General features: G+C 43.8%; 2 protein-coding genes across 4 annotated transcripts; one reads left to right on the top strand and one right to left on the bottom strand.

Moving 5' to 3' along the window:
* Positions 1-518: 518 nt before the first annotated feature.
* LOC122751850 (zinc finger protein 271-like) lies at positions 519-17,672 on the bottom strand. Of its 3 annotated transcripts, none has more exons than XM_043999054.1 (5): positions 17,346-17,672; positions 6,223-6,287; positions 5,875-6,001; positions 4,723-4,815; positions 519-3,895 (listed from the first exon to the last, which is right to left on the bottom strand). In XM_043999054.1, the coding sequence occupies exons 2-5, from the start codon at positions 6,223-6,225 to the stop codon at positions 1,725-1,727; spliced, it is 2,394 nt and encodes a 797-aa protein (XP_043854989.1). In that variant the 5' UTR covers positions 6,226-6,287; positions 17,346-17,672; the 3' UTR covers positions 519-1,724. The 3 variants fall into 3 exon arrangements, with proteins under 3 accessions (XP_043854989.1, XP_043854988.1, XP_043854990.1); XM_043999053.1 differs by lacking the exon at positions 6,223-6,287 and adding an exon at positions 16,175-16,339; XM_043999055.1 differs by lacking the exon at positions 6,223-6,287.
* Positions 13,773-14,487, top strand: LOC122751883 (60S ribosomal protein L34-like). Its single transcript, XM_043999106.1, has one exon. It carries the CDS (start codon positions 13,773-13,775, stop codon positions 14,124-14,126), a length of 354 nt encoding a protein of 117 aa, XP_043855041.1. The 3' UTR covers positions 14,127-14,487.
* Positions 17,673-18,312: the final 640 nt, after the last annotated feature.

Consider the following 18,312-nt stretch of genomic DNA (forward strand, 5'->3'; position numbering starts at 1 on the left):
GAGCATCTGAGGCAGGATTTGAGCCCAAGTCTTCCTGATTTTAAACCCAGGGACCTATCATCTCAACATACTGTCTTCCTCTACACTGTTTTGAATATCAATTTCAATTATAAAAGCAACTAAACCATCTATACCAATTAGCCAGTAATTTGACTGACATGACAGGAGAAATAATAAGAATATCTAGGGGGCAGCTAGGTGGTACAGTGGCTAAAGCACTGGCCTTGGATTCAGGAGGACCTGAGTTCAAATCCAGCCTCAGACACTTGACACTTACTAGCTGTGTGACCCTGGGCAAGTCACTTAACCCTCATTGCCCTGCAAAAGGGGAAAAAAATATCTAGCACTTAAATAGTGAGTTAATGCTTGGAAAGCAGTTTATAAAGATTATCAATTTCATCCTCACATCAGCCCTAAGAGGTAGGTATTATGGAGAAAACAGAGACAGTAATAAGTTAAATGATTTGTATAGGGTCACATGGCTAGGAAGTATCAGAGACTGAATTTAAACTCAGAGAGTACTCCCAAAGCAGCACTCTCTCCACTGTGCTATATACTAGGCTGAAAAAATCATTGCAGGGGAAAAAAAAGAAATAATTGAGGAAATAAATGACCAACAGTTACAAAAAAATATTTATAGCAGAATTTTTGTGTCAAAAACCAGGAAATACAGGACTATTAATTGACTAGGAAATGGCTGATGAAGTTGTGGTATATGAATGCCATGTAATAATATTGAGAACTAAAAAACAAAAGTATTTCTGAGAAAAAAAATCACTACATTTATAGGGTCTTGTTTGCAGAATGAGATTTGAGATGTCTAATTACATATGTGCTCAAGTTCTCTTATTGATTAGATCCAAAAGTTTTATCTCCAGCATAATTCCTCCAATGTACAATCAACTATGAGCTCCATGTCAAGGCTTTCCCACAATCAGTGCTTTTATGAGCCTTCTTTCCTGTGGAAATATTATGACATCTAGAGACCTTGATCTTCCATCAAAAGGCATGTCCCTATTGAGCACACTCATAAAATTTCTTTACACTATGAATCCTATGATGTAAAGTAAGAGATGATCTTGGATTAAAGGTCTTCCTACATTGAGTTCATATTGAATTTGTTCCCAGAATGAATTTTGTGATGTCTAACAAGCTCTATACTCCATTTGAATGCTTTTCCTTGTGAGAAAATAATGGGGTTCTATGAGACCCAGAGAGCATGGCCTGACCTTTCTTAAGGTCAACCCAGAGTCAGGAGAGTTTCAAAGGAAATGTAGATTGAACTTCCTGACTACCTAAAGGAAGTTAGCTCATGGTCCACCCTCCTCAAGTCCAGTAAACCAATAGATTTGAATGATGGAGCCAATTAGCTTTGAGCAGTGTGGAAGGGCCACCTCTCCTCTGGACCTGCAGGAGGCTTCTGCTCTGACATGCTCTCTTGGTTTTTAAGGCTCAAGGAGGCAAAAGGCAGGATGCAGTTTGTTCTCTCTCCCGTCTTTCCTAGGTAGGCTTCTGACCTTTCTGAGCCATGTGCTCTATCACTTTACTAATATTTAATGTGCTTTAATAAATGCTTAATGCCCCAAACTGGTGCAGTAGCCTCTAATTTTTCAGTAGCTATATATTAGAACCCCAAATAATTTCCCCTAAAACCTGGAGCAAATATAGGGCAACCACATATAATTTTAATCGCCACATCCTCATTCATTACAGTAATAAGATTTCTATCTATTATGAATTCTACGATGGGAAATAAGGGATGACTGTTGCCGAAAGGTTTTACCACACTGATTACATTCATAAGGTTTCTCTCCAGTGTGGATTGTCTGATGTACAATAAGAGATGAACGCTCCCTAAAAGCTTTGCCACATTCAAGACATTCATGAGGTTTCTCTCCAGTATGGATTCTCTGATGGAGAACAAGTTTGGAGTTGAATCTGAACGCCTTTCCACATTGATTACATTCATAAGGTTTTTCTCCAGTGTGGATTCTCTTATGTTCAGCAAGATTGGAGCTCTGTCTGAAACTCTTTCCACATTGATTACATTCATATGGTTTCTCTCCAGTGTGGATTCTCTGATGTTTAGCAAGACCAGAACTGCATCTAAAAGTCTTTCCACATTGCTTACATTCATAAGGTTTCTCTCCAGTGTGGATTCTCTGATGTAGAGCAAGACTGGATTTGCATCTGAAAGTCTTTCCACATTGATTACAATCATAAGGTTTCTCTCCAGTGTGGATTCTTTTATGTAGAGCAAGTTTGGATGTGTTTGTGAAAGTCTTTCCACACTGATTACATTCATAAAGTTTCTCTCCAGTGTGGATTTTCTGATGTAAAGCAAGATTGGAGCTCTGTGTGAAAGCCTTTCCACACTGATTACATTCATAAGGCTTCTCTCCAGTGTGGATTCTCTGATGATTAGCAAGACTGGAGCTGTGTCTGAAAGCCTTTCCACACTGATTACATTTATATGGTTTTTCTCCAGTGTGAATTCTCTGATGTTCAGCAAGACTGGAGCTCTGTCTGAAACTTTTTCCACATTGCTTACATTCATAAGGTTTCTCTCCAGTGTGGATTCTCTGATGTTCGGCAAGACTGGAGCTCTGTCTGAAACTTTTTCCACATTGCTTACATTCATAAGGTTTCTCTCCAGTGTGGATTCTCTGATGTTCAGCAAGATTGGATGTGTTTGTGAAAGTTTTCCCACATTGCTTACATTCATAAGGTTTTTCTCCAGTGTGGATTCTCTGATGTAGAGAAAGACTGGAGCTCTGTGTGAAAGTCTTTTCACACTGATTACATTCATAAGGTTTCTCCCCTGTATGGATTCTCTGATGTTCAGCAAGACTGGAGCTCTGTCTGAAACTCTTTCCACATTGCTTACATGCATAAGGTTTCTCTCCAGTGTGGATTCTCTGATGTAGAACAAGTTTGGAGTTGCATCTGAAAGTCTTTCCACACTGAATACATTCATAAGGTCTTTCTCCACTGTGAATTCTCTGGTGTTGAACAAAACTAGAACTACATCTGAAAGACTTTCCACATTGCTTGCAAGGATAAGGTTTCTCTCCAGTGTGAATTCTTTTATGTTCAGCAAGGCTGGACCTCTGTCTGAAAGACTTTCCACACTGCTTGCAAGGATATTGTTTCTCTCCAGCATAGCTTCTCTGATGTGCAATGTGACTAGAGTTTTCACTGAAAGCTTTACCATATTGATGATACTCATGACGTTTCTCTCTAGCATGTATTCTTTGATGGGAAAGAAGGGATGACTGTCTCCTAAAGGCCTTTCCACATTGCCTACATTTATGTAGCTTTTCACTAGTATGAAATTTTTGATGAGTAATAAGGGATGACTGTTGAATAAAGGTTTTACCACATTCACTACATCCATAATGTTTCTTTCCATTTTGAAATTTCTGATGCTCATTGAGCTTTGAATTATGGCCAAAGGCCTTCTCACCTTTATCGTGTGTATAAAGCATCTCTCTGGCATGACTTTTCTCATGTTTCACTAAGTCTGAATTCAAGCTGAAGGCCTTCTCCTGTTCATTACATTGATAAGTTTGTACTTCAGGAGGCTTCTCTGGAGACCCAACAACCTCTACCTGCTCAGTAAAGCATTCTCTGGATTTATTACCCTGAGAAGAGCCATTCCCTGAGGTCATTTTCTTACACCGAATTAGGACTGAAGATTGTCTGAAATTTTTTCTCTCTTTATTGAATTCATGGTGACTCTTTTGTTTTCTCTCAATCTTGATATTAGAGTCACAGATTTCTCTCAAATTGAGGGCATGGCCACCATCACTCATAAATCTTGGCTGTTGTGATTCTTCCACAGAAATGGTCAACTCTGAAGGAGTCATCCTCATTTCCAGCCTGGGCTCTCCATCTGAAGGAAACAAAGGAAGAAATATTTATTTATTTGTCTGTCGGGCTGTGAGATGCCTTCATCATCGGCCCCTCTCCCCCCCTTCCTGGCTTCTTTCACTCATTCCCCCTCCACATACATAATGTGGCAGCAAAGGCCTCCTTTCTATTCCTTGAACAGGACAAACCATCTTTAGTGTCCATGAGTTTTCCTTGGCTGCTTCTCATGCCAAGAATGCCCGCACTGACTTCTCTGAAGCCCCAGCTAAAGCCCACTCTCCTCAATAAGCCTTTTCCAATCCTCCTTGGTCTCAGGGCCTTCCCTCCCCTGATTAACTCCAATTAAAGATGTATTTAGTGATTTTTATTCAGCTCTGTCCATGTTGTCTTCCCTTCTAGTTTGTGAGCTCCTTGAGAGCAGGGGATATCCCTTCCCTTTCTTGGAGTGCCCAGCACTTGGCACAAAAGCCTGATGCATAGTAGGCACTTAATAAATGTTTGTGGACCTAAAGAAGGCCTAGGAAAGAACTTGTATCAGACAGCCCAAGTAAGCCCTTCCTGGATACCTTCAGGAGGGTTCTAGCAACCAAAGTTCCAAACAATGGGTCTTAGCAGATCATGGTTTTATCACTAGAAGGGAAGGTAAAGGCCATGACGTCTGACCCCTTCATTTCACAGATGGGAAAACTGAGTTCAGTGACTTACTCAGGATCCTACTGCTGCCTACATTATCCAAAAAAGAATTGCACGTCAGGTCTTCCTGCTCCTAAGTCGAGCACACCCTTCCCTGTGGATTGTAGCTTCCTCTTGTGATAACAACCCTCATACACCTGCTTTCACCTCACTCACCTGCACAGGAGGTTCTGGGGCCTTCTCGCTGAAGCATCCATGGTGCTTCCCCTTGCTCAAAATGGGAAATCAAATCTCTGGGAACTGGAAGTCCTGGGCATAGGGAATAAGGAAGGGATGAGGGTGGAGAAACACTCATAACTCAGTTCTCTTTAGGGAAAGGGGGCCTGCAGGAAGGGTCACAGGATGGTTCCCAGTGCTCCTCATGAACCTTTCCCATGATATTTACTGAGGGGAGTTTTGGTGGAGGGTGGGAAGGAGGTCATTTGGAAGCTAATTTGGAATCAGAAAATTCTGTTTCCTCTACTTTCTTCACAGAAGGATGGGATGATTCCATAATCTAGAAATGAAGAGGCCGCCAGTAGTAAAGTGAAGAGAGCCCTGGGGCTGGACTCAGGAAGCTCCGAGTTCAGATCAAGTACTTATTAGCCAAATGCCCCTGTTTGCCTCAATTTCTCCTCAACTACAAAATAAGTATAATGTTATCATCCCACTCACAGGCTTTTTGTAAGGATTAAATGAGATAATATTTGTCAAGAAAGCTCTTAGCAGAGTGCCTGGCCTACAGGAAGTGCACATAAATGGTCATTGCCTTCTCTTCCCATCATTTCCACTACAACTGGGGGAGGAAGGAAGGACAAGGACACATGTGCTATACCAGGCTTCTGAGAGTAAGACTAGAAGTAGCGAGCTACAAACAGATGCTTATGAACAAGAACTTTCCAGAGACCAGACCCAACCCAAAAAGAAGAGAGTCCTTTGGGAGTTAGGGGATTCCCTTGACTGCCCATTGTCTCCAAGGAAAATCTGCTTATGCTGTCTTCAGAGACTTGGCAGATCAAAGCCATGTTCAAGGAGAGGTTAGACTGGACACCACCTGGGGTAACTTCCAAGTCTGAGACTCTTCAACGCTGGTTTGATCTTTGACCTCAGGCTCCCTAGAACCAGTAAGAGGAAGCTTTAGGGCAACAAAGGAAACTCCCAACTCCCTGTCACATGATGCAAAGGAAAACCAGGAAGCAGGAGGATCCCTTGGATCATTCCTTTAACTTTTTTCAATAACTGATAAATGCTAGGGCCTGGCACATGGGGAGGAAACGAAAGCAGTTCCTCTGATGGCAGATTCGGATTTAGCAGGGAAATGGTCCTTACCCAGAGAGAGCAGGGTTTGGGCATTCTCCAGCATGACCTCTTTGTACAGCTCCTTCTGAGGATGGTCCAAGAGGCGCCACTCCTCAGGGGTGAAATCCACAGTCACGTCCTTGAAGGTCACCAACCCCTAAACCACCAAAAGTCATAGAACTTAGAGCTGAAAGTAGCTTCAGAATTCATCTAGACCAACCCTCATCAATTTACAGGAGGGAACTGAAGCACAGAGAACATCATACCCTTAATGAGAGTGAGAGCCAACACTTAGAACCACAGGCATAAAAAGCCCAGGGGAATATTGAGAAAAGCTTTGCATATTTGCTGTTGGAATAAAATGAGGAAATGTGTTACCATGAATTGCTTCTCCCTATGAAACCAGAGAAGTGATGTGATCTGTCAGAGGTATACGAGGATCTCTAGAGGAGGAAGAGAAAAGGTAAAGTGAAATTTCCTTATCGTCAGAACTGACCTAAGTGATGTTAGAAGGGCAATTCCATGAAGAACTGGTGAGATGCCAGAAGGTGTTGTATATTCTTGGGGGGGCGGGGGAGGAAAGTTTCCTGTGATCACTGAAAAGAGCAGAAAGAAAAAGAAAAAACTATTTCCTGAGTGGATGAAATAAAGTCTTATCTAAATGATAACATAAAATGAGACTATTTCCAGTCAAGGGGAAAAGAGCTAGCAGTTGTTATATTGTTGGGAGGATCCAATGAGGGGGCTCTGGGTATGGGTGATGGCCAAAACATCTCATTCCTTTGCTTTGTGATTGTTTTCATCTGTTAATGAAATATATTCATTAATCTGATATTTGGTTATAAAGAAATGAGTAACCAAAAAGGGGAGAGATTTCCTTCATTTATTATAAAGGTATCATTTTGTTAACCAAGTCTGGGGTTTGATCTAATTTATGAGAAAAACATTGACAATTTTCTTATGAGAAATAAAGGATCTAAACTTGCTCCTAGAATTCTGGAACTTGGGAGAACATGAGTCGAGAATGAATTGTGGCCGACTGATAACACATAAGAAAGATTGACCAGATTTGAAAACATATCGATTCTTGGTATAGCTCATCTATTTTTCCAACCTCTTAAATGTAGATTATGTGTTTGGCCAAGAGGGTCTTCCATCTCATTTTTTTCCTTTTGCCTTCTGGTGAGATAACTCATCTTTTTAAAGTTTCTATTATTTTGTAGCATTTGCTATTATACCAAAAAAATTCTTCTTGCTTAGTCATCATTTTGATTTCTTCTTTAAAACAACAGACTTGTTCTCTATTTGGAATCCATATTTCTTCTTTAACTTCCTTTATTTCTTTTATCTTCTGTACAATTAAAGAATTTATTGATCTCGTCTCACCTCCTGAGATTCCCAAGTATTTACATCCATTTCTTTTTCACTAGTCTCTTCACTTCACAGCAATTATTCACAGTGTGGCCACTCACTCTGTGAGGGCAGTCCTTTTGTTCATTGATAATTGATTACCTGACTCACTCCCAAGAGAAACTTCCAAACTTCTTTTACTTCTATTCCCAACTTTTTTCATTCTCCATCCTCCCACATCCATTGTTCACCACAAGGACATGAACTTTCATTTAAGGAGAGAGCACAGCTGACTCATCTCATTTCTGACCTGGATGTACTACTTTGGGACTTAATCTGATTGTCTTCTCCATCATGCCCCAATATTTGATGCCTTCTCCCATACCTCTTTACTTTTCACCTTCACTTTGTATGCTGTCTTCCCCCACTAGATTGTAAACTCTTTGAGGGCAGGGACTGTCTTTCACTTTTTATATTTCATTTCCCAGTGTTTAGCACAGGGTCTGGCTCATAGTAGGTTCTTGATAAATACTGATTGACTGTTGCCTACCCAAGAATCCTTATTTCAGAACCTTGCCCTTATTTTCCTTTCACAACTAAATGCGTTCAACCTGAGCTACTTCTGCTCCCAACCTCCTTTCAGGCATCTCCGACAAGATGTCCAGTAGCTATCCTAAACTCACCATGTTCAAAAGAGAACTTATTACCTTCCCTCTTCCTGTCAAAGGCCACACCATGCTCCCAACAACCTACTCATCATTTTCAGCTCCCAATTCTCACCCCTCTTATCCATTCTGATGCAAAGGCCTGTGAATTTTACCTTGTAACATCTCTGATATATACCTCCTTCTCTCCTCTGATCTGCCACCACCTTGTTGTGGGCTCTGATTATCTCACCCATGGGCTATTGCTCTAGCCCGCTGCTGGGTTAGCCCGCTGCTGGGTTAGCCCGCTGCTGGGTTAGCCAGCTTCAAGACTCTCCATACTCCAATGGATCCTCCATTTGGCCCACAAATTAATGTTCCTAAATCACAAGTCTGATCATGTGACTCCTCCGCTCACAGAACTCCAGTAACTCCCTCCCACCTCCAGGATCAAATACAAATTCTCTTGCATTCAAAGCCCAACATGGCCTACACATCACCTGGCATTCCCCTCTTCTTACACCTGCCACCCCCTCACTGACCCAGTGACACTGGCCTCCTTCCACACTCCATCTCTTAGGTCAGAGCATTTTCTCAGGCTGTCCTCCATCATTCCAGTCCTATCTGCCCACATTTCTGTCTGCTGGCTTCCAGCAAGTCCCAACTAAAATCCCACCTTCCACAGGAAGTCCTTGGTGACTCCTCTTAACTCTCTGCCTTCCCCCTGTTAACCATATTCTCTTGATCTGTCCACAGCTTGCTGAGGGCAGTGGAAAATTGGTTCAAATAAGTGAGGCCCCCCCCCCCGCAAAAAAGAAAAGAAACAAATGAGTGAGGCTCCCATTGGGCTCCCTCTCATCAGCAAAGTCTCTGGGCACATGTGAAGCTCTTTGGGGCTGTTGGTCCTCCAGAGATGAGGAAGTAAAATCAGCAGCCTGAGTCTTTGGTTCCCTTAGCCAACTAAGACTGAAGGATGGTATCAATACTTTGTGGGGGGGGGCAGTGAGGGTTACATGACTTGCCCAGGGTCACACAGCTAGTAAGTGTCAAGTGTCTGAGGCTAGATTTGAACTCAGGTCCTCCTGAATCCAGGGCCGGTGCTTTATCCACTGTGCCACCCAGCTGCCCCCATGGTACCAATACTTTTTAAGGAAAAACTAACCAAGTTCTAGTGTTAGATGTTAAGATAGGGGCATCTACATGGTAAAGTGGATAGAGCCAGGGTGAGCCTGGAGTCAGGAAGACCTGAGCTCTTATCAAACCTCACAAAATCACTAGCCATGTGACTTCACCATGTCACTTAACCTGTCTTAGCCTCAGTCTCCTTGACTCTTCAATGAGGACGATAACAGCACCTGGGCCCCAGGGTTGTTGGGAGGATCCAATGAGCTAATATTTCTAAAGCACTTAGCACAGGTCCCGTACACAGTAAGCACTCTATAAATGCTTGTTTCCTTCTCTTCCCTTCCTTCCTCACCCTCCCATTTGTCGCCCTGCCTCCTGTCTCTCACCACTCCTGCCCAAGTCATTTTCCTTAAGCTCAGGTCTGACCATGTGGCTCCTCTGTTCACCCAACCCCAGTGGATCCCTCTTGCCTCCAGGGTCAAATATCACCCCTCTCCTAGGACCTGAGCTGGCCCTGATGGCTCCTTGGGTTCTCACATATAGCATCCCACCTCCCCCTTCTCTGTGTGTGCTGCCTGCCCCCCTCTTACCTGGACCCCCCTCCCTCCTTTCTTCCACCTGGGAGCATCCCTCATACCTCAATTATCATCTGTATGAAGCCACATCTGCTGCCTCCAACTGTTGATGTTACCCTCCTAACCCCCTGGCACAAAGCCCTGAGTTTATTCATCTATTTTGAAGCAGACTTTTCTCCTTCATTAGAACAGCAGCACATTTGAATCATGTAATTCTTTGTAGCTTTATCCCTTACAACTAGTACAGTGGGCAGCACAGAGTAGGCATGTTAAAAAAGATTTTGATTAACCAGGTTTTTTGTAGACTTTTATTCCTTTTTCAAACTTTATTATTCTGACACGTTGGCTTTCTTGGGCTCTGGGCCTAGCTCTATAACTGGCCATTTCCTCCTAAGTATTCTTGCCATTTCTGCCTTCCCTCTGTGCTTCCAATTAGGACAGTAACAGTGCCCTGCTCCCAACTTCTTCTATCCACTATCCAGTTTGTCTTCTCCAGACGGCAAGGGATGAGTGGCTTTCCACAGGATGGGGTAAGGAGGTCTATTGGAATCCCTACAGCACAGAAACCCAAGGGAGATGGATATAAAATAGGAGGGAGATAGACAGTGGTGTGCTAGTAAATGTTAAACAATCAGATTTCTGGGGAAAAAATGCACACAACACATTTTTAAGTTTTATGTTCATCATGAACATCACTTGCTTATGTCTAGAAAAGCAACAAAAATATCAAGCCCTGACTTGGAGCTTTTGCTAAGTTCCTAGGACTAGATGCTCATATGAAACGTTTAACAACCAGCTCCTGCCAGCCAGCTGATGCTGACCCCAGCACATTCATGCAGTGTTGAAAATCAGTTTCAGGGAAAATATAACTAATGTCATTTGGCTGTGTATGCCCCCTACATGAACCACAGGACCAGCTGCAATAGCTGGTTCCCTTCAGTGTCTTCTTTCGTCTTCTAATTCATATAAAAAGACCCGGTTGCTAAATTAAAAAAAAAAAAAGAGGACGTAACAGTCACTTTAATGCCTCATCCCCAGTCTTGCCTGAAAAGGAGTTTCCTTGAATTTAGTACTACTAGCTATACTAACAAGGACCATGGCTTATCTATCTCCTGTAACTGCTGAGACACATTCTTCTTAACAAGCACCATTTTGTGTCTGCATAACCAGCTGCAGTCTAATGAAGAGTCACTGATCTTCCTTTTTCTTATGTAATGTGTAAACACTACAAGCCGAATTGTTAATGATGCAAATTGCCTTCAAGATCTGGTGGGATGTACCAAATGCTGGAATGTAAGAAAACTTGGTTGTCTGATTCCTGCTGGTTCAACGACATTAGTTAGTGAATGGATGGAAAAATTCATGCAACAAGAGCCAGATCCACCTTCAGGGGAGCAAGCAGCTGCTGGACTTCCAAGGAAAAGGGACATCAGGCTGAGCCAAGATGGTGGTGGAAACGCAGTGACTTGCCTGATCTCTCTCCACTTAGCAACTATAACTGTGAAAAAATTTTGAAGCAAGTTTGTCTGCCAAAGGCCTCATTTCTCAAACACATAGAGAACTGAGTCAAATTTATTAAAATAGGGGGCAGCTAGGTGGAGTAGTGGATAAAGCACCGGCCCTGGATTCAGGAGGACCTGAGTTCAAATCCGGCCTCAGACACTTGACACTTACTAGCTGTGTGACCCTGGGCAAGTCATTAACCGTCATTGCCCCACCCCCCCCAAAAATTATTAAAATAAGAGCCATTCCCCAACTGATAAATGATCAAATGATATGAAGAGTTTTCAGATGAAATAATCAAAGCTATTTGTAGCCATATGAAAAAAATGTTCTAACTCACTATTGATTAGAAAGATGCAAGTCATAACAATTCTGGGGTACTACCTCATACCTAATGGATTGGCTAATAGGACAGCAGAAGAAAATGACAAATGTCATAGTTATATGGGGGAAATGAGACATTAATGCACTGTTGCTAGAGTTGTAAACTGATTCAAACATTCTATAGAGCAATTTGGAACTATAGCCAAAGGGCTATAAAACCATGCATGTTCTTTGACCTGGTAATACCTAGGTCAGTATCCAAAAAAGAGATTAAAAACCAAAAAATTAAAGGACAAAAATATTTATGGCAGCCTTTTTCTGGTGCAAAGGATTCAAAACTGGGGAGATGCCCATCAATTGGAGAACGGCTGAACAAATTGTGGGACAAGATTATGATGGAACATTATGGTGCTATAAGAAATCATGAGGGGGACAAGTAAGTGGCGCAGTGGATAGAGCACCGGCCCTGGAGTCAGGAGGACCTGAGTTCAAATCCAGCCTCAGACACTTAACACTTACTAGCTGTGTGAACCTGGGCAAGTCACTTAACCCTCACTGCCCCACCAAAAAAGAAGAAGAAGAAGAAGAAGAAGAAGAAGAAGAAGAAGAAGAAGAAGAAGAAGAAGAAGAAGAAGAAGAAATTATGAGCAAAATGCTCTCAGAAAAACCTGGAAAGACTTACATGAGCTGAAGCAAAGTGAAATGTATTGTGTACAAAGTAACAGCAATATTGTAAGATGATCAGCTGTGAATGACTTAGCTATTCTCAGCAATACAATGATCCAAGAGAACTCTGAAGGACTTATGAAAAATGTGATCCATCTCCAGAGAAAAAACTAATGGTATCTGAATACAGATTGAAGCATAAATTTTTTTAGTTTCTTTTCCTTAAGTTTTTTTTTTGTCTGTTTTCTTTCACAACCTAAATATGGAAATGTTTTGCATGACTACAGATGTATAACTTATATTGAATTACTTGCATTCATAAGAGAAGGTGGGGAGGAAGGAAGAGAATTTGGAACACAAAGTTTTAAAAATGGGCATCAAAAATTGTTTTTAAATGTAACTGGGGGAAAAATTAAATTCTAAATAAATGAAAAAGAAAAGAAAAGCAACATCAAGGCTGGCCCAGAGACAGGAGACAGTAGTGACGAGGAACCTTTATTATACAAATATTGACTAGAGTTCTCTCTCTGTCTGTCGCTCTCTGTCTCTCTCTCTTTCCCCTCTTTCTCTCTCCTTTCTCCTCTCTTCTTCTCTCTGTCTCTGTTTCTGTCTGTCTGTCTTTCTCTCAACAGCCAATAATGTCTCAACTAGTCTTCAAGACAACTTAAGCTTTCCAAACATATCAGATCCAAAAAGGGGAAATTCCCCTCTGAAACTGTCACTGATCACTTGCATGGAAATGATGGCACCCTGGGGGAAGTGACCGACTCCTCCTAGAATGAGGGACAGAGGAGGAGAAATCTGGGGTAGGCTGACATAAACTCCAGATTGGAAGGTGGCAGTTTTCCAAGGACTCACTCATAGAAAGGATAGGTGTGGCATGTACAAAAATATTTACATGTACAAAAATATTTACATGTATAAAAATATTTATAGCTGCTCTTTACGTGGTAGCAAGGAATTGGAAGTTGAGGGGGTGCCCATCCATTGGGGAATGGCTGGACAAGTTGTGGTATATGAATACAATGGAATACTATTGTGCTGTAAGAAATGATGAGCAGGAGGAGTTCAGAGAAACCTGGAGGGTCTTACGTGAGCTGATGATGAGTGAGATGAGCAGAACCAGAAGAACATTGTACACAGTATCATCAACATTGAGTGTTGACCTACTGTGATGGACTATATTCTTCTCACCAATGCAATGGTACAGAAGAGTTCCAGGGAACTCATGATGGAAGAGGATCTCCAAATCCAAGAAAAAAAAAGAAAGAACTGTGGAGTATAGATGCTGAATGAACCATACTATTTCTTTTGTTTTGGGTGCTGTTGTTTTTTTTTTCTATTTTGAGGTTTTGCATCACTGCTCTGATGTTTTCTCTTGTAACAGGATTAATGCAGAAATAGGATTAATGTTATTATGTGTATATATATGTGTGTGTATATATCTATATCTATATGTATATGTATAGAGATATATAGATATAACCTATATCAGATTACCTGCTGTCTAGGGGAGGGGGGAGGGAGGGGAGGGAGGGAGAAAAATCTGAAATTTTAAAGCTTGTATAAACAAAAGTTGAGAACTATCTTTACATGTAATGGAAAAAATAAGATACCTTATACATTAAAAAAAATTTTTTTTAAATTAAAAAAAAAAAAAAGAAAGGATAGGTGTGGGAACTCCAAACTCAGACACACTTCCTCTTCTTTCTTCCAGTGACGGACTCGACAGAAATTAAAAATGGTTCAGCATCTGACATATCACTGTAGGTTATCCTACAACACAGCTTCCAACAAAACTCAGCTGTCACAAACCCCAGGTAACAGAATTGTTTACCTTTATACTAAGAAAGGCGGAAAAGCACCCAAATCAGCCTGTGGTGTGTGCCCCGGAAGACTTCGAGGTGTTCATGCACTGAGACCTAAAGTTCTTATGAGGCTATCAAAGACCAAAAAGCATGTCAGCAGGGCTTATGGTGGCTCCATGTGTGCTGAATGTGTCCGTGACAGGATCAAGTGTGATTTCCTGATCGAGGAGCAGAAAATTGTTGTGAAGGTGTTGAAGGCACAGGCACAGAGTCAAAGAAGTAAATAAAAAGGATGTTTTTTGAATAATAAAGAAAATTTTTAAAAAAGAAAGAAAGAAAAGATAGGTGTGATCCCAAGGTCCTCAGAAGGGAAGTCAGCCCAAGAGCAGTGAATGATATTCACGTCGTCAACTCTGAAGACACAAGGGAAAATAATCTCAATAAGAAGAAAAAGCTGTTATTCCAAGGGACCAATATCAGTGGAAAGAGAACTCACCAACCAACTAAAGTCTTAAAAAGAAAATGGACATAGATAAATTAGGAGAGGAAGGAATACCTCTCAGATCTATGGAGAGAAGGATTTATGACCACACAAGATCGAGAGAATATTAGGAAATGCAAAATGGATGATTTTGTTTGTTTGTTTTGTTTTTGTGGGGCAATGAGGGTGAAGTGACTTGCCGAAGGTCACCCAGCTAGCGTCATGTGTCTGAGGCTGGATTTGAACTCAGGTCCTCCTGAATCCAAGGCTGGTGCTTTATCCACTGCGCCACCTAGCTGCCCTGAAATGGATGATTTTGATAAATCAGTGGCCTTAGATTCAGAAGGGCCTGAGTTCAAATCCGACCTCAGACACTTGACACTTATTAGCTATATGTCCCTGGGCAAGTCATTTAACCCTCATTGCCCGGCAAATAAATAAATAAATAAATAAACGGTCAGACAGACAGACATAGATAGATAATAAAAGCTATATTGGGAGAACAGAGTAAGTGGAACTCATGCTCAAGTACCTGAAGGGGAGATCCTACAGAGGAAGAGACACACACTCCTTGGGTTGAGAAGAAAACCAGAGAGGAAAACCAGGAATGACATGGGATGGTTAGAGGCCAATTTAATTTTGGGGAAAAAACAGCACAAGAAAACAGCCCAAACAGCTCCTAGCAAGGAGAGGTGTCCCAAGGTGGAACACGCTACTTCAGGAGGTGCAGGCGGCTGTCTATCCTTGGAGGTCTTCATGCGGACGCTGAAGGACCACTTCTTCAGACTCAGACACTGACTAACTGCGGTGTATGTACCTGGCCACGTCCTGTGCTGCCTTATTCAGGCTGTTGCTATACCAAGGACCCTGACAATTCTCACCACAGGATCAAATCAGATATCATTTATAAAGTCTATAGCACAAGGGGCAGCTAGGGGGCGCAGTGGAGAGAGCACCGGCCCTGGATTCAGGAGGACCTGAGTTCAAATCCAGCCTCAGACACTTAATACTTACTAGCTGTGTGACCCTGGGCAAGTCACTTAACCCCAATTGCCCCGAAAGAAAGAAAGAAAGAAAGAAAGAAAGAAAGAAAGAAAGAAAGAAAGAAAGAAAGAAAGAAAGAAAGAAAGAAAGAAAGAAAGAAAGAAGGAAAGAAGGAAGGAAAGAAGGAAAGAAGGAAAGAAGGAAAGAAAGGAAGGAAGGAAGGAAGGAAGGAAGGAAGGAAGGAAGGAAGGAAGGAAGGAAGGAAGGAAGGAAGGAAGGAAGGAAGGAAGGAAGGAAGGAAGAAAGAAAGAAAGTCTATAGCACACAGCAGACACCATGTATCCAGCCCCAAGCCTGTTTCCAGTCTTCCTTCACCTCACTCCCCTCCTCCTTCTCTCTGACCCAGGGACACTGACCTCCTGGCTGATCCTTCACCAAGACCCTCCATCCCCTGACTGGATGCCCTGCCAATGACTGTCTCTCATACCTGGGATGTCCTTCCTCCCCCCCTGGACCTCCTGGCTTCCCTCACATCCCAGTTCCAATCTCACCTTCTGAGAACAAGCTTTCCCCAGGCCCTGACACTGTTAGGGCTTTCCCTCTGAGACTGCCTGCCATCCATACTGTAGAGAGCTTGTGTGGACCCAGCTGCTGCCGTGTGGTCTCCCCCATTAGATTGGGTTTCCTGGACCTTTGCTTGCTACAAGGAAGAGCTCGGCCACAAGAAAGAAAGAGGAGGGAGGAGAAGGTGTGTGTGTCCTTCTATCTGTGTGTGTGTGTGTGTGTGTGTGTGTGTGTGTGTGTGTGTGTGTGTGTGTAAGTGACCTCTTTGGCTGGTGTTGGTGAAGCCTGTGGAGAGACTGCACTCACCTGGGCTGGGGGGCTGTGGCTCCCAGGGGCCATTGCCTCTCTTGCCTCTCTCTCCAGGCCCCCTGCTTGGGCCAGGCCTCCGTCCTCTGAGGGCTCAGCTGGGGAGGGAGCAGGATCCCAGGTGGGGAGAGGTCATTCCCTTCTCTTCCTGGGCAGGAGGCTGGCCTAGAGGGGTTTACAGAGGGGGAGGCCCCACAGGAGGTACAGAGACTGTGACCCTGCCCTCAGGGGAGAGACTCCAAATCTTAGAGGGAGGGAGGCAGCAGTAGGTCAGGCTTGGAAATGAAGATGGTCTGAACAGGAAGACCACCCACCTCCCTCTCTTCATCCTTCTCTTCTCCCCCATCCTTCTACAGAGACCCAGGAGACAGAAAGGGCTTTGGGATCCCAGATGGGATAAGAACAGTCAGAGCCCAGTGTCTCCTGGGCCAGAGCTCTCCCTCCAGCTGGTATTCTGCCCTCCCTGCACCCCCCCTCCCCACCTAAGACCCTCACAGAACGTAGACAACAGACTGACTGCTTGATCCAGGAGGGAGGGAAGGTGGAGGATGGGAAGGGCTCTGACATGGGGCTGCAAGAAAAGACCAGGGAAAGCCTGAGGCTGGGAGACACAGTCCTTGGGGTTCAGGTGCCTGGCAGGGGCCCGAGGGCTCTGAACAAAGTGGGGGCGGGGGTCTGGGAAGGGAAGGGTCTGGGAGGCAGGACACTGTAACACAGCTGAGGAGGGGAGAGGGGACATCTGAGTGATGGGGAGGGGGGCAGCAGAGCCTGGGAAAGCAGGATGACTGTGTCTGGGGGTCTAACTAGAGGCTGGGCAGGACTTCTGGGACCCTCACTGGGAGCTTAGGCTTGGAGCCTGCTTATCTGGGTCCCTGGAGCCCAATGCCTGGGATAAGATAAGGAGCCAGCACCAGAACCACAGGCCCAGTTAAGGGAGGCCAGGCAGGACTCCTGGGTCCCTATGGGGGGATCTGAATACAATAGTAAAGCTGGTGATGACAGCCCAGGACGTTTGGGATGTGCTGGGGAGCCTGGACAAGAAGTGGTGACGAGAAAGGAGGCTCCTCGCGGCCCCGGAGGATACTGGGAAGATCAGACAGGGAGGATGACACCCAAAGGCACGGGCAGCCGGCAAAAGGGAGCGCTGCCTGGCTTCCTGGTGCAGACCTACCTGGGAGCTGCATGCACGGAGCCGGCTTCCTCCTGGGAGGCAGAGCGATCCCAGCTCCAAGGGAAGAAGGCACAGGGATCAGGGTTCCAAATAAAGAAGGCAGCTTGATCTCAGCTCCAAAGACTCCTGCTTCCCATCAGCCCTCTCCCGGTAGGTCCTCCGGGTCCCAAAGCTCCGCCCTGCCCACTTCTGAAACCCCAGGCTCTCCCTCTCCTCCAATGGCTCCTAGAGCCAGGACCTCAGGCCCTCCCTGCCTCTCATCCCCAAGCCCGGCCCTCAGCGAGGTGGAACACTGCGGCCACTAGAATAACCCCTCCCAGGCCTCCAAACTCCACCCCAGGGCTCAAGTTCCCCTGCGTCTCCACCCAGCAGGCTGATTATCTGGGAGAGTCCTGTTCCCACAGCCTCCCTCCCTCCCCCTGCTTTAGGCCTTAGCCCTTCCTCCTGAGCAGATTCTCCTGGTGTTCTTCCTGCTCCCCCCCCCCCCACACACACACACACTCATCTTCCAGACTATCTTGTTATTCTCTCACTGGAAGACAAATGGATCCTCTGGGAGAGTTCAGGCCAGAAGCCTGTCCCCAGGCCAGGTACTACAGGTGCTTGTAAAATGAGCCCTTCTGCCACTTCATATTATCCGACTGATTTCAAAAAAGGGGGGGGGGGGGCAATGGAGCAACATGATTTACAAGCTTATTCACAACTTAATAAATCAATTTTATAGGAAAAAGCCTTAATCCAATTTTGAGATTTTATAAACAATCATTAAAACAAAGCCAAAGCCTGTAAATCATCCTAGTAAAAACCAAATTCACAAAAACTTCATTCGTCTCTATATATCCCTTGGTCCTTCAGGAAGTTTAGTATTTGGGTCTGTTTTTTAGTTTTGTGTTTTATTACTTTCAGAATCAAAAGAAAATGTAAGTATGTATCATTCAGAAACACGATGCTTGCTATTCTTAATAGA

The sequence above is a fragment of the Dromiciops gliroides genome, chromosome 3 (assembly GCF_019393635.1).
Source record: "Dromiciops gliroides isolate mDroGli1 chromosome 3, mDroGli1.pri, whole genome shotgun sequence".
Classification (NCBI taxonomy): Eukaryota; Metazoa; Chordata; class Mammalia; order Microbiotheria; family Microbiotheriidae; genus Dromiciops; species Dromiciops gliroides.

Coding starts and splice junctions, on each gene's coding strand:
- LOC122751883 (XM_043999106.1), top strand. CDS start 13,773: ATGGTTCAGCATCTGACATATCACTGTAGGTTATCCTACAACACAGCT.
- LOC122751850 (XM_043999053.1), bottom strand. CDS start 16,207: ATGGCCCCTGGGAGCCACAGCCCCCCAGCCCAG. Junction 6,002..16,174: donor GCCACAGCCCCCCAGCCCAG/GTGAGTGCAGTC, acceptor TTGGTGGTTTAG/GGGTTGGTGACCTTCAAGGA. Junction 4,816..5,874: donor CCAAACCCTGCTCTCTCTGG/GTAAGGACCATT, acceptor CCCTATGCCCAG/GACTTCCAGTTCCCAGAGAT.